General features: G+C 41.4%; 1 protein-coding gene across 1 annotated transcript in view; it reads right to left on the reverse strand.

Annotated features, from left to right (window-relative positions):
- The window catches only part of EIF4E3 (eukaryotic translation initiation factor 4E family member 3), a 51068-nt gene extending 36037 nt beyond the window's left edge, over nucleotides 1-15031 (reverse strand). Inside the window, exon 1 of the mRNA XM_027863938.1 lies at nucleotides 14847-15031. Coding sequence (XP_027719739.1) covers nucleotides 14847-15031 — 185 coding nt within the window. The remainder of the gene's footprint in view (nucleotides 1-14846) is intronic.
- Between the last annotated feature and the right edge of the window lie 1041 nt (nucleotides 15032-16072).

Raw genomic sequence — 16072 nt, forward strand, 5'->3', positions numbered from 1 at the left:
CACACACACACACACACACACACACACACACACACACACACACACACCACAATCTGGACCAATAGACTACTAACTTTTTTAAACTCAGAAGTCAATTAACAGGAGAAACTGTGATATTGTGTTAACTTCAAACTACACTATGTTCCTTTAACCAAAAGCCAGATTAAGATTATGCCAACAAACTTGCCTTGGTCATAGTAGGTACTTAACAAATATTTGCAGAATTTTAAAATAGATATTTGGATAATAGATCTAGAACTCAAAGGGATGCCAGGCACCATCTGGTCCAATCCCCCCTGTCTTGCAGAATAGAAAACTGAAGCCAAGGGAGGTTAAGTATCTTGCCTGTGGTTACACAGTGGAAGGCAGACTCAGGATTTTAACCCAAATTCTCGAATTCAAGATCCATGCTCTTTCCCTTTTACCTTGCTATACTGTACCCAATTAGTGTTTTATGTAAACAAACCCTGTCCTTTGACCATTTGTTCAAACTCTAGTTCTGAAAAAATTCTAAAAATCTAATAATGATTTTTCCAATTCCAAAAGAAGGGGTTGCACAGTAGAGGCAAGTGATTGTCCTATTCTGACATGGGACTGTCTAATCAGTAGGTAAGATTATCAGGCATTTGAGAAATGTACTTGGAGAATATTTCCAATAATCTGAGCTTCACGTGGCAAATGGGTCCGAAGCACCAGATATGGGTGAGAATGGCTCTATGACAGGTTCACAACTGTTGACAGTGACTTGATACCTATATTTACACATGGCCATTGATCTTTTAAATGACACCAAGATCAATGGCTATGCATTATACATTGCAACATATGGACCAGATACAATCAGACCATATCAAATTTTAACATGACTTTGTGTAAAGCAATTTAATCTATGAAGTAGAGGTTTCTTCAAAGAAGACTCCCCCTCCCTTTTTTTTAAAGCAATGTGATTTATTAGCACAGCCCTACATAGTATAAAATTAGTATTTAACAAGAAGATAATATTTCAGAATGTCTAACAAAATTATGATTAGTATGACTAAAACATAATTCAAAATCACAGCTTAAAGTTAGCTTCAACTGAGAAATAGTCTTAATAATAGCTAGCATTTATACAGAACTTTGAGGTTTGCAAAGTGCTTCTCATATTATCTCAATTGATCCTTACAACAACACTGGTGCTGTTATGCCCCAATTTACAGATGAGGAAACTGAAGCACACAGAAGTTAAGTAACTTGCCCAGGGTCACACAGCAACGAAGTGCCTGAGACAGGATTTGAACTCAGATCTTGTTGACTCCTTCTTCAGCACTGTAACTACTACACCACCTGGCTGGCTAAAATATTAAAACAGTTCAAAGTCTTAAATGGGTACTAAAGAAAATATGATTGGAAGAGATGAATAAAAAGCATTTGTTAGGCACATATTATGTGGAATAAACATTAAGAAAATACATAAATGAGAGGATCAATGACATCCCAGAGTCACATAGACAGTATGTAGCACGGGTGGGATTTGAACCTGACTCAGAGGCCAGCTGTCTATGGACTATACTATGTTGCCTCTCATCCAGTTAAAATATAACCTTATTCTGACTAACAAAGCTGAGGCGATTATTATTTATTTCATGGGCTTAAAATCTGATTAATACTAAAGTGTCTTGAGGGAGGAAGGGTGACAATTTGGAACTCAAAATTTAAAAAAAAGATTGTTAAAAATTCTTTTACATACAATTGGGAAAAATTTAATGAAATTTAAAAAAGGAAAATAAGATTAATGAATTTTGGTAAAGCTGGAGGAAAGGAAGTTTTCTAATAGTATTTAAATGACTGGTCATTAAGTCACCGTGGACCTTTCTCTAGCTGTATGACCATAGGCAAATTTCTGAACCTCAGTGTCTCCAGGCAACTTCAATGCTAAATTATAGATAAATTGCTAAACTTCATGTGTAGAGGGTTTACTCAGAAAGAGTTCCCTACACTGACCAAGTCTAGGTCAAGTCATAAAAGAAAGTGAGGGAGTCCTTGAACAGTGAAACTTCACTTGTCACAATGGCCAGAAGCAATTAAAAAAGATAAACAATTTCAATTGTTAAAGGAAACATTTTCTACAGACATTTATTTGTTCCATAATCAGACTACTCACTCTTAGAAATTTGCTGACAAAAAGTTATAAATAGCCTCATTACCCAATGTTCTCTTTTCTTAAGGGAATGGTGCAGTTCTTTGATCAGAACATTATTCACTTTTGGAAACAGTGGCATCATCTTCTGTCTTTTTTTATATAGATATGTTTACTGCAGAGGACTAATTGGGAAGCAGCATTTCCATTTGAAGGCCACAGGAAAGGATCTGTTACTTTAGACAAACTGTACATTTAGTCAAGCCATCACTTTCTTGACTTTCTTTTTTCTGAATTATTAAAATTCTGGGAGATTTTGGGTCCTGAAAACGGTCAGTTAACAAGCATTTATTAAGTGCCTACTCTGCACCAGACGTTGTGTTAAGTACTAGATACTCAATGATTCCTTCACTGACATACAACTACAAGAAAGATTAGAAATCATAGATAGAATGGAAAGGGAAAGACTTCGGTATTTGCTACTGTCTGGTGACATTAATGATTGAGTATTGCTTAATGCTGCCTCCCCTGGGAAGTCTTCCCAAGACAGTAATATTCTCCTGCTTCATCTATCCAATAACACTCTGCCCTGCTTTTGTATTTATCATATTCTAATTTCCATGTTATTTTGGATGACGATGATGATTTTAAGTAATAGTAATAATAACAACAATAACTAACATTTTCATAGCACTTACTCTCTGCCAGGCACTGTGCTAATCATTTTATAATTATTATCTCATTTGATTCTCGCAACAATTCTGGACAGTAGCTGCGATTATCTTACAGATGAAGAATTGAAGCAAACAGAGAGGCTAAATAACTTGCCCAATGTCATAAAGCTAGTAAGTATCAGAGGCCAGATTTGAACACAGGTTTTCCTGACTTCAGGCCCAGTTGTCTATCCACTGTGCCACCTGGCTGCCCTTATCACATGCAATAGATTGTATTCCCTGCAGGGTAAACACTTTACATTTATCTTTGTGTCATCCCTAACATCCAACACAATGAACTGCATAAACTCAGTATTAATGGAATGAATGAATGATGGCAAATAAAGAACACTTTTATTTGCCAGTAAGATAGAGAAGAAAGTGGAACATATCAGTTTTAAATAAAAAAACAAACAAAAAACAACCCAACAACACAGGGAGGAAGTAGGACCACAACAGCACTGAAAAAGAGAAAGTTATGTAGCATGTATTGTTTCTAAACTCATTGCATTTTTATTCCCACCACAGTGCTTATTATGATAAAGTTTATGCAGAATTTTACATACATCCTCATTTCATATTTTCAGTGCTCAGCACAGTGCTTGACCCAAAGGAGGTACTTAATAAAGGTTGATTGACTGATTGATACATTTTATCTTCATAATAACCCAGTAAGTTAGGTAATACAAGTGGTATTAACAGATGGAAAATTGAGGCAGAGAGAAGTTAAGTGACCTGACCAAGGTCATACAGTTCAAGAGACAGAGAGCCATTACTTGAACCCAGGTCTTCTGAAATGCAGATCCAGCATGCTTAAGCTTGTTGATTGACTGATTCCCATCATAACTCGGTTGTCTGTATCTTTGTATTGGGCACCTGGTCAATCAATGCCTGCTGAATGTACCAAGTTAGGTGACTTCCATTGTGCTTGCCAATGTTTGTCCCCTGATATACTAGAGAGGATACTCCGTCAAGGCAGGCAGATACACAGTTAAGCTCCTAGAAAACACAAGGAAATACCCTCTTCCTCTACTACTTTTCTTATCCCTGGACCCCTTTCCTGCCCTTTCTCAGTTTTCTGTATCTCTCTCTCTTGTATTATTTCTTCCATTTCTCTCATCATTTCTGGTTGTTGCTCTTTATCATTCTTGTCCCTGTTCTCTTGACTCACATGAATAAGTGGAAGGAATCAAATCACATCATGGCTAGAAGACACAACGAAGGAGCAGGAGATGTGAATTTGCTCCTAATTCTGCCTCTCAACAGCTCTGGGAACCACAAGCAGGATATCTGACTTCTGTGGGCCCAAGCTTTCTTATTTGGAAAATGAAGGTAATGAACTAAATAAATGATCTCTAGGTAACTGGGCAAGTATTTATTAAGCACCCATTCCATGCCAGTTGTTGTACTAGGTACTGGGGACAAAAAGAAAAACAAAAAATGATCCTTTCTTGCATTTGTGGGAGAACTCAAAAAGACCTTAGCTTAAAAAGGTCAAGGTCCCCCACTGCATCCGGGGCCATCTCCAGGTGTCCTGATCTATTATCTGGTCACTGGATCCAAATGGCTCTCGAGGAGAAAGTGAGACTGGTGAACTTGCACAGCCCTCCCTCACTCAAATCCAATTCAATTGCTAGTCATGTCATCATCTTCCTGATGTCACGGTCTCTTCGAGAATAAGGGACAAACCACTCTCTCTCTCTCTGTCTCTCACATACACACACACACACACACACACACACACACACACACACACACACACATGCAGCCTTCCTACTACCTAGCCAACTTCTGTGATTTCACTGGTGTAAGGAATTCCCAGTGAGGGAATAGTTTTTACCAATACATGTCTGCAATTGCCCTATAACTTTACAGACCTAGGTGTTGCCTGTGACACTGAGAAGCTAAGTGACTCACCCAGTATGTATCGGGGTAGGACTTGTACCCAGGCTTCTTGTGTCCTGAATTGTCTCTCTAGCCCACAACACCAGAGTCTCCCATGAATATAACATTTAAAGAGATAAATAAATAGTATATAATTTGAGGAAGGTGAAAACAATATAAATTAGATTTGGAAAAGCTTCCCATAGGAGAAAGAACCTGGATCGATTCTTGAAGATAGCTAAGGATTTTTAAGTGGCAGAAGGAAAGAGGGAAGGTATTCCAGGCATGAGGAATAGTTTTGCAAAGGTACAGAGGTAATAGATAGGATATTGAGTTGGAGGAACTGCAAGAAACCAGTTTGAATAAAATATATGAGTGAATGATAGTAAAATGAAATAAATCAGTAAAGACGAGCTGGCTCCACACCAAAAGGGCTTTAAATGCTAAACTCAGAACCTTATATTTTTTCCTAGAGGCAAAAGGGAGCTACTGAAGCTTATTGAGTATGGCAGTGATATATTCAGACCTGACCTTTAAGTAGATTGTTTTAGGAGCTATATGTAAGAGAAGGGAGAATTTGGAAGAAGTAAATTCAATAGACAGTTATTCAGAAAAGAGAAGGACATGAACATATGAGATGTGGTGGAGGTTGAATCTTTGACAAGAACTTTGTAACTGATTAGATATAAGGGATGAGAAAGAGAGGAGGTGATAATGTTGAAATTGTGATCCTAAGTGATTATAAAGGTGGTGTTAGCCTCAGCAGAAAGAGCACTATACTCAGTAAGGAAGATCTGGGTTCTAATCCTGCCTCAGACATTTCTCCTGGGATCCTAGGAAAGTCCCTCAACTGCTTTGTGACTCAGTTTCTCACCTCTAAAATGAGAGGGTGTGTCTCTATAATCTCTAAAGACCCTTCCAGCTCTAAATCTATGATGTGATGCCTGGATGACCTTTCGGTCCCCTCCTCCTTTTTTATGCTATGAAATAAAGGGGGTGGGGTTGGAGGAAAGACAGGTTTAAAATAGAAGATAAGGAATTTTGGACATGCTAAGTTTGAGTTGCCTAAGTATCATACAAGTGGAAAAGTCCAGTACTCAAAGAGTGATATTATGCTGCATTTCACAAGCAAGAATAAAGTTACATATTTAGGTTTGAGTCATTCTACAAAAAGATGACAGTTGAATCCACCAGCCAAGATAGAAGGTCAAGAGAATGAAGTGAGCCCAGAACAAAGCCTGGGCAGATAGTAGAACAGCAGCAGTTAGAGGAGAGAGCATAGATGATGAGCCAGCCAAGGAAAATGAGAAGGAGCAGAGAGCGGTGTTATGAAAACAAAGGAAAGAGAGAGGAGAGTTATCAGAAGCTGTATCGGAGTCAAGAAGGACAATGACAAAGAAAAGATCATCTTGAGCTCATTCAGTCATGTTTGACTCTTCATGAGTCGATAGACTGTACTGTCCATGGGTGTTTTCTTGGCAAAGATACTGGAATGGTTTGCCATTTCCTTCTCCAGTAGATTAAAGCAAACAGAAAAAATTTGCCCAGGGTCACACAGCTAGTGAGTGACTGAGGCTGGATTTGAATTCAGGTCTTCCTTACTTACTCCAGGCCCAGTGTTCTATCCACTGAGCCATCTAGTGCCTCCTAAGAAAAAGACCTTAGGATTCAGCAATAAAGAAATTGTTAATAACTTCAGAGAGCAATTTCATTAGAATAGTAGGGTATGATACTGAAAAATCACAAGATTTTAAGTGGTTACAGACAGAGGGATTTTAACTCTCTAGTTTTCTCACCTGAAAAATGAAGCTCAAAAAGATGAAAAAATCCACTGGCAGCTAAACTCCCACTTACTCCAAGCTGTCCTCCTTGATCTCCCTGAATGTTAGCCTGCATCTTCTGTAAGCTGATCACCTCCAATTGCTCCTGCACATAGTGTGTACATAAATGAGTGTTTGTAGGTAGTCTTCTCCATGAGCGAGATGAGAGCAAGGACTTTCTTGGAGTGTTGCCAGTGCTTACCACTTAGCTTCTGAATCTGGCACCTAGTAGGCACTTAATAAATGACTATTGGTTGACTGACTGCCTACTATACCATTCCATTTTGTTTTTTAAAAGCACATTAAATGAAAGAATGATTATTGCTGGGCCCAGTACCAGTCTTGTCAACCACACTTACAATAAAACAAGACCACCATCATTTGATTTCTTGAGTCCTACTAGCGGTCTGGTGTAGGTATCACATCTACGGTACTCTGACTAGACAAACATTTAATGGCAATTAGGTGGCACGGTGGACAGAGAGCTGCACTTGGAGTCTGAGTTTGAAACCTGCCTCAGACACTTGCTAGCTATGTGACCCAGGACAAGTCAATTAACCTCTTTTTACTTCAGTTTTCCTAACTGTAAAATGAGGGGGGGGGATTTAAATAAAAGCACTTCCTTCCCAGGGTTGTTGTGAGGATGGAATGAAAGAACTTTTATGAAACACTTTACAAGCCCTAAATAAATGCTACATATCATTACCATCTATGGAAGCAACAATTACTTCTCTAAAATGTGGTAATATTTATCCTGAGAAAGCACTTTACAAACCTCAGAATATATGAATATTGACTTTTATTAGCTTCCTATATGGAAAATATTGTTCTAGGGACTAAAGATATAGCAATTAGATAAGATCATGATCCTTCCCTCACTGAACTTATAATCCAGTAAACAATATGACATACAAATAACTATAAATTAAAATGATACAAAAGTATTTAAGAAAGGGACAGATTCCTATGTGAGAGACTTCTAAAGGGGAAAAACATCTCCAAAAGGATGAATCCAGAAAGGCTTCCTGGAAGAAAATAACATGAATTTGGCTTTAAAAGACTGAAGAGCCCATGGCCTAGATTGATGATTTAATCAGTGTAGGTTCTTCCTTAACTGATACACATTAAGCCTCTCCCATGTTTTCAATTATTTCATGACTTGTTGGGTTAGAAAAAAAAAAGAATTCTCACTTGGTATCCAACTACATGGTGATGAGTCTCCACAAATTTAGCTAGACTGCTTTTCAAACAGTAGTCTGTTGTCAAAGCCATATTCTAAACCTTCCATCTTGGTTGGAACCTAATTGAACTTACTAATTGAACACTACTGGAATAGTCTAATAAAACCAGAGTGATTCACTTTCAGACCATAATTAGGAAATGGAGTAAAATCTTAGTGAAGGAACAATAAACAGAGCTAGAACTCAAGGCAATCTCAGAGCCCATCTGATTCAAACTTTTCATTTTACAGATGAAGAACCTGAGGCTCAGAGAGATTAACTGAGTCTCCCAAGGTAACACAGAGAGGAAGGATGAACAGTATTTGAACCCAAGTTCTCTGACTCCTGAACATTAGTGCTCTTTCTACTGTACTACCTCCACATTAACTTTAAAATGATAACAATGGTGTTTTGTTTTGTTTTGACCACCACTCCCATTCCTTATACACTCCAACTCTGTCAAAGAAACTATGGCAAGTATTGACATAGTGTAGACTAAATGTTACTGTTTTAATATTCTGAATCTGTTAAACCTCCTTCTTTCACTCTTGCCTATCCTACAATGTAATTCTGGTGGGATTGTGGGGAAGAAGGTGCTCCTTAGTTTTTTGTTGAGATTAGTATAAGAATATTGAGGAGGAGGTGATCAACAGCATCAAATCATGCAGAGAGGCCAAGAAAGATGACAACTGAGAGAAGTCTCCTGAATAAGGGAATTAAGAGATCATTGGTAATGTTAGAGAGAACAGTTTCAGTGTGGTGATGAGGTTGGAAGCAAGTTTGCAAAAGGCTGAGAAGTAAATGAGAAAAGAGGAGTTTGAAGCAACAGGTGAAGAAAGCTTTTTCTAAAGGTTTGGCTATGACAGGGAGGTGAGATACAGAATGATGGCTTGAAGGGATTGGTGGGTTTAAGTGAAGATGGTATTTTTTTAGTGATGAGATACTTGGGCATGTCTGTAAGCAGTAAGAGAGGAGCCAGTAGATAGGGAAAGATTGAAAGTTAGAGAGGGAACCATTATCGGGACCATCTGCTGTAGGAGACAGGGAAACAACGTAAATTAAATAATAGCCACAACCATTCTTTTGTTGGCTTTCTTTCCACATGATTGTTTCTTGTCATTTAAAATACATATATGTGTGTGTATATAATATGCATATATGTATATGTATATACATATATGCATATAAATCAACTGTATTATTATTTCAAAATCAAAATGTAAATAGTTTTGATTCGATGATTTTGCTTGGAAGCTGCCTCCATATCGTGCTTTTATTTGTTTTGTTTGAACCTCCACTTTTCAGCAAAGCATTTCCTAGGATAGGGCCTACCTGCCAATATAGAACTGCCTGAGGTATGGGCAGCCAATCTAGTTAAACTCAAAGGGGTTCCCCACCAGCTTGCATGCATGGTGCTCAATTTTTCAATCACAACAACTTAATCTGCTAAAATCCAAGAAAGGCTGGGAGCTTCATTGGTGGAGAGACCCCACAGCAGCAGAAACCACAGGTTCACGAAGCACTGAGGTGTTTGTCGAGAACTATTTGTAGAGTATGCTATTCATAATTTTAAAAAAATATGCATTTTAAAAAACATCAGCAAATCATTTAGTAATTTTTTTTTCTCTTTCACAGGATCATTGATCATTTAGAGACCATCTAGTCCAACCCCCTCATTTTATAGTTGAGAAAATCGAGACCCAGAGGCTAAGTAACTTGTCAAGGATTACATAGAAGAGTGTGAGACAGAATTTGAATCCAGGTCTCTCGTTCCCAAAGTTGGTTCTCAGGTGGTACGAGTGGGTAGTGTTGGACTTGGAGTCAGAAAGACCTGAATTCAAATCCTGCCTGAGACACTTACTAGCTATCTGACCTTGGGCTAATCAGTTTCCTCAACTCTAAAATTGGAATAATAACAGTATCCACCTCCTGAGGCTGTTGTGAGAACCAAATGAGATAATATTTGTAAAGCACTTAGTGCCTGGCACAAAGTAGGTGCTTAATTAGTCTTGACAGAATTTAATAAAGATAAATGGAGACACAGAATCCCAAGCTTTTTCAGTTTACTAGCAGGGTACAAACCTGTTAACAAAGTGGGTCAAATGGCTACCTCATTTAGGCCAATGACCCAGAGAAGAAGGCCCAGCTCCTTTTAATAATCATAGAACAAAGAACAAAACTGGGTAAGTGAGGAAAATAATGCAGTTGATTACAGAGCTGGCAGCATTATGGAGGCAAGAACAACATGACTGATTAGAATTTGGAAAGGAAGTGCTAGCAATAACCCTCTCCTTCCCTCGGTGACTAAGAAATGTGCATTGTTTGAATCCACTTGCAAAGTAAGAGATAGTAGACCAGACTTCTTTGCAGAACAAACCAGACATCCTTGGAGGACAGCTTGATGATATAAAGATACTAGACCAGACTCCCAGCTATCTACCTGCATCCCTCAAGGATAGCTGATTTCCTTGAGGCAAGAATAGAACAGTGATTAACAGGAGAAATGAATTTCTAAACTTAGCTCATAGGCAAAGAGACAAAGAAATGTGGCTTGAGCAATCATACAAAATGCAGCAATAATACCAAATAGGATCAATTACAAATAGAATCAATTACAAAAATTATACAGAATCAATTTAATTTATATATAATAAATGCTTGTTTCTTTCCTGCCTCTCTTAGCCTCAGTTTCCCCTTATGTAAAATGGGTAAATTTAACATGTAAAATGATTAATAGCACCTATTTCACAGGATTTTTGTGAAGATCAAATAACATGTAAAGAGCTACATAAATGCTAGATGGCACAGTAGATGGAGTGCTGGACCTGGAGTGAAGATCTGAATTCAAATCCAGCTTCAGACACTTAGTCATGTGACCCTAGGCAAGTCACTTAACTCAGTTTTCTTATCTGTAAAATGAGGATAATAATTGTGTCTGTCTCCCAGGGTGTTGTGAGGATCTTTGTAAAGAGCTTAACCAACATGAAAGTGTTCTATCACTGCTAGCTATGATGATGATGATGATGATATGTTTCAATAACCCTAAATTATAACATGAAAAAATATAAATACATTTTAAAAAAAGGAACTATATAAAAAATTTAGAAATACTGTACCTATGGAGAATCAATAAAGAATTATCATTTAAAAAACAGAACAACATATCTTCATAGTCTATTAACCCCTCAGTTCTTTTTACAATTTAAAATTGTCTGGACTTGCAAACTACCCTTACAAATAGACATAGATGGAGCTGTCACTGTTCACCCGCATCTTCACCTCCAGATACCTGTTTCATTCTCAAGGCAGAGAGTACAAATACTTGGCACTTTCAGCAAATCTGGAGGGTTCAAAGACATGAAAGGAAAGAAACTGGGACAAGAAGAAATAGATTAGAACTGTTCTCTCTCCAGCCCCAACAAATCCTTGCTTTACTACCAGGTTATTGTTGTTGTTCCCCCCTCCCCCCATTTCAGATTGTTGTGAGGATCAATTCAGCTGAGAATCAAAATCCGTTGTGAGACTGCTTAGCACAATGCCTGGCACATGGTAGGCACTTAATATATGTTTGCTCCCTTTCCTTTCCTCCTCTGCCTGAAATTCTAGCAAATAGAAAGTTATTTGGGGTAACAAGCATCTGCTCTTTTGAAAAACATCAACCCTTCTCTAAGGGATGGGGCACTTTCAATCATTCATACATTAATCATTTTGCTCCTGAAATCCATATTGAAGGACTAAGAATTTGGATTGCAACGAAGGAGAGGGAAGAGAACTTTACCAGTATGTGTACTTCAGCAGGAAACTTAGGAAAGCATGTGGGTTGGGAACAGGAGCCCCAAAAAAGTGTTGAGGATACCAAAGACAATTCTGACCATTGGAAATTTTTGTCTATGGCCTACAAAAGGAGGGAGACACTCTCACAGATATGGTATTGAATTCGATCACAAAGTCGTCCAATCTAAGCCTCCCATTTGACAGATGAGACAACTCAATAGCTGAGATTAGAACTGAGGTCTTCTTGACTACAAACACAGCATTCTTTCCACTATATCTGAACTCTAATTCAAGACCACAGAACTCAGATTAGCACTGTAAAATTTTCTCTATGAGAAGATATGTTGTTCTGAGCTTCAAATTCTTGAAACACAACTTGTTCACAAATTGAGAACTGTGTATATAATTATTACTGATACTAGGTTGGTGGGGTGGGAGGAACTGTTCGATAAAAGCCATTTTAAAAATCGATCTGAGCAAAATATATTGTTATTATTTGGCATGTTTGAACTAATTATGTTTAATAAATGAATGTAGCCATCAATATTAATGATTTCTACACTGTGAAGAAAATATATTCAAATTAATTATTGAGTTACTAATATGAAAAAAGTCCCAAACTCTTAAGTGGAGAATATTATTTATTCAGTTTTTCCTTTTCTGCTTATCATAAAATGTCAAATGTTAGAAAACACTGAAACAACATATGATTTTTATTTGTCTTCTACCTACCTGCAAAAATCAATGAAAATTACTGTTGTTTCTTGAGGCCCTATGGTACAGTTAAGGCATGGTCAAGTAGCTCTTTGTGAATCTCAAGTGAACTTCCCAGCCAAGGCCTCACTTGGTAATCCTTTGGGTTTAGATGGCTCAGAGTGAGTGTAAATTTCAATTGTTTCTGTTCTGCCCAGAAACCCTGAGGGTCTTCCCCTCCCAGTTTGATTTTTTTTTTTTTGAGTAGGCAAACTAGGCAATCTTTTGCCTCATTTCTTATACTTAAATCACTGAATGGGTGTTGCTTCAGACAAACTGAAACCTGGGAAAGACCTTAGCTTAAAAAGGCCAAGGTCTCCCACTGCATCTGGGATGATCTCCAGTTGTCCTGACTTATGTCTTGCCACTGACTTAGATGACCCTGGAGGAGAGAGGGAGGCTGATGACTTTGCACTGCTTTGCCTCACTTAAATCCAATTCACTTGCAAGTCAAGACACCACCCTCCTGATGCCACTGGTCCTCAACAGTAATGGTGCAAAAAATGCTGACTATACGTCTCTGGGACTCAATTTGTTCATGCAAAAGAAAGGGGTTATCTTAGATAAGGCACCTTCCAGCTCAAATCTATTATTATCCTATTATTCCCAAATACGTTTTTGATAATTAAACTTTGGTCTAGGGGGAAACTTTCTTCATACCCATAACCACAAATCAGCATGAACATTCTTTTAGGCAACAAAATTCCAAAAACTTCAGAATTGACTATAACACTTGCCTCCCTTAAATACTAGGTTATATTGTTAAAAAACAACAACAAGAAGTAGATAGCTAATAAAGAATTATTATTGTTTAAATTCCTTTTGTGTCTACACCTAATTATCTTTTGGGGAAATTAGCTTAAGCAAGGACTGTAATGACAGTTAAATGTCCTATTAGGATTCTGTATCTTATAGAAAAGCAATCAAATTGAAATGCTTTGGAAAACAGGAGAATGGGTCCGTCCCCCCCACCCCATTAACCTGTGAATCTGGAAAAGAGAATGGCCTATGGGTCTAAGTATCCATTCTGAAGAAACTATAACAGAATATTAATTCAGAGAGAACAGCTTATCCCTTCTAATTTGGAATATAATAACCTTTGTTGATCCTCAAGTAAGTATTTTAGATAATGCCTTTGAAATTAAAGACTTGCCTACCCTGAGATTTTTACAGAAGCACTTTCACAAAAGATTTTCTCCTAGTCATTAGTCATAATAGATTCTCTACACCAAATTTCCATAAATGTGTTTGGATAGCCTTTAGGGAGGACATCATTTTACTCTTCTGTAATATCTGTGAGTACCAGGTCACTGAAGGGCCCTGGGATGAAATTTATGCTTTACACACTCAAGACCTGACACACCAACTCTGTTACAAAGGTAATAAAATGTCATCTTCTGTTTGCACAGTGCTTTCAACTTCTCCAAGAGCTTTTGCATCCATTATCTTATTTTTTTCCTCACAGTCATCCAGGGTGGTAGGCAAGACTGATTTTATTACGCCCATTTTACGTATGCCAAATGAAGCAGCCAGAACTTAACTGGTGTCAGTTCTGTTAGCTGAACCTATTACTGCAAATTTGGTCTGGTGCTCTTTGCATTTGTTGCTATTTAAAGGGACCCGAGACTGGAGAAACTTGTACTGATTAAGCTCTCTAATCCGTCCCCCACCCCACCCCGCCAAGGGCTAAGTAATAATTGAGCAGACCAACTTGCGCCCGCGTAAGTTTCCAAAGGTTTCAAGTTACTACCCGGCTTTGCTAGGACAGAACCGGGCGCAGGAGGCCAGAGGCATGGGGTTAGAGGGGTGAGTCAATCATTCAAGGCTCTGTGACATTTGTTGCCTCTTTTACAAGGCTAGGAGGCTGCTCCCCGTAGTATCCCGTTGCACGAGCTCAGAAGCCTTACCTTTTTAAAGCAGCAAAGTACAGGGAACGCGGATAGAAGGAGGTGGGCTTGGTTGGAGTGGAGGGGGTGGAGGTTCTGGATGTAGAGTTAGCTTTAGGGAGAAAAGAGTAGGGTAGGAGTGGAAGGAATCTGGTCAATCTGGGGGCCCCAAAGAGCCAGGGTGATTGGGCCACGGGCTGGGGAGGGGATGGCTCGGGGCCCACAGCAGGAAAGGAAAGAAAGGCAGAGGCTGGGGGCACGAAGGGAGGCGGGGCAGGTGGGTAGGACTTGGCCCCACGGGCTAGCCGCCCGGCGGAGGGTGGGGGGGGGCAGGGTGCAGAGACTTGGAGGGCAGATGGAGTTTGGGGTAGCCCAGGGGGTGGTGAAGGAGACTCTGGGCTGAAAGAAGAGATCAGAGAGCAAGCTCGGGAGGGGAGAGGGGCGGTTCAGCCTGCTAAGGAGACAAAGCGAGCCCGGGCAGCGGCAGCAGCAGCTTCTGACCAGGGTGGGCCGGGCCGAGCGGGCTGGGCTGTGCCGGGCTGGGCCGCCCCGTTGGGGGCGGGGCCGGCAGCGCAAGCTCCCCCTACCCTCACCCCGCTTGGGCCACTGGGGGCCGGCGGGGACTGACCCCCGGCCCCGCGGCTGTGCAGCTCGCCCAGCCCGGCCTGCGGCCTCACCTGTCCAGCCAGAAGGTCCAGGGGGAGTGCAGGGGGACCCCGCCGGGCTCCGGCCTCAACTCCGCTAGGCGCTGCATGGCCAGGGGCTCCTCGGCGTCCGGCGGCCCGGGCGGCTCGCGGGCGCCCGCGGCGGGGGGCTCCGGAGGGCTCAGTGCAGCCGCCTCGGCGGCCGGGGGAAGCGCCATTTTCTCCCCTCGCCCGGCCAGCGGAGCACCAAGAAAGCCGGAGACTGCGGAGGAGCCGGCGGCGGCGGCGGCGGCGGAGGCAGCAGCAGCGGAGGCCGCGGCTGCCGAGGCTGAGTCACCCCCCGCCCGCCCTCTGTCTCCTCCCCGCCCCCCGCCCTCTGCTGCCTGTGGGCGCCCTCGGCTCCGCCCCACGCAGGGGGCCCCTGGCCCGGCCTGCCGTGGTGTCAGCACCGCCCCCCGGCTGCTCGCCCGCCCAGAGGTCAAGGCCGGCCCAACCCTGGCCGCAGCGCAGCGCGCGCCGCGAGCTGGCCCGGGGCCGGGGCGGGCACAAAGAGCGGCAGGGAGGGGGTACGGGGGGAAGGGGATTGGCGCGCGCACGGTCAGCGCGAGCCAGACGGGGAGCCGGGCGCGCAGATAGGCAGGCCAGAGCGTATCTGCAGATAGGCAGAGATAGGCAGGACGCACGGTCACTAGGGATGCACTGAGAGCTCCCGCCGCCCCGGGCACACAGGTGCGCAGTTTGGCCGCTGGACAGAGGCAGCGGGACAGCCAACGTGTAGAAGCAGGCTTCTGTACACACACAAACACGCGCACGCACACACACACACACACGCACACACACACACACCTGACCAAAGAGCTCTGCCCAGAGGGAGGGCAAGTCTGGGGAACTCCCTGTTTTAGCGGGAGGGAAAGCCCATGCTTAGTGTGGGGGCAGCTCTGCTCCATTGCAGACTACGTGTGGTTATCCGCATAACATCTAACCATTGGTCGGTACGCCCATCACCCCAGAATGGGGTCCCCGACTCCCACCTCGCAGAGAACACTCTGAAGCAGGAGATTGGTTGCCTCTGTCCATCTAGCTTTCCAAACACCTGTGTTTTCTTCTTTTCCTGTTTTTACAGCCCACTGTTAAATCAGGTGACTTTGCAGCTACAGAAACATTAGTGATGTTGGGAAGGGTGCAAACAAAGATCAAACTGCCCAATACCTTGACACTTGGAACAGTGACAAGATTAGAATTCAGTAATGTTGTCATTT

The sequence above is a fragment of the Vombatus ursinus genome, unplaced genomic scaffold (assembly GCF_900497805.2).
Source record: "Vombatus ursinus unplaced genomic scaffold, bare-nosed wombat genome assembly UNPS02014773.1, whole genome shotgun sequence".
In the NCBI taxonomy this organism is placed as follows: domain Eukaryota; kingdom Metazoa; phylum Chordata; class Mammalia; order Diprotodontia; family Vombatidae; genus Vombatus; species Vombatus ursinus.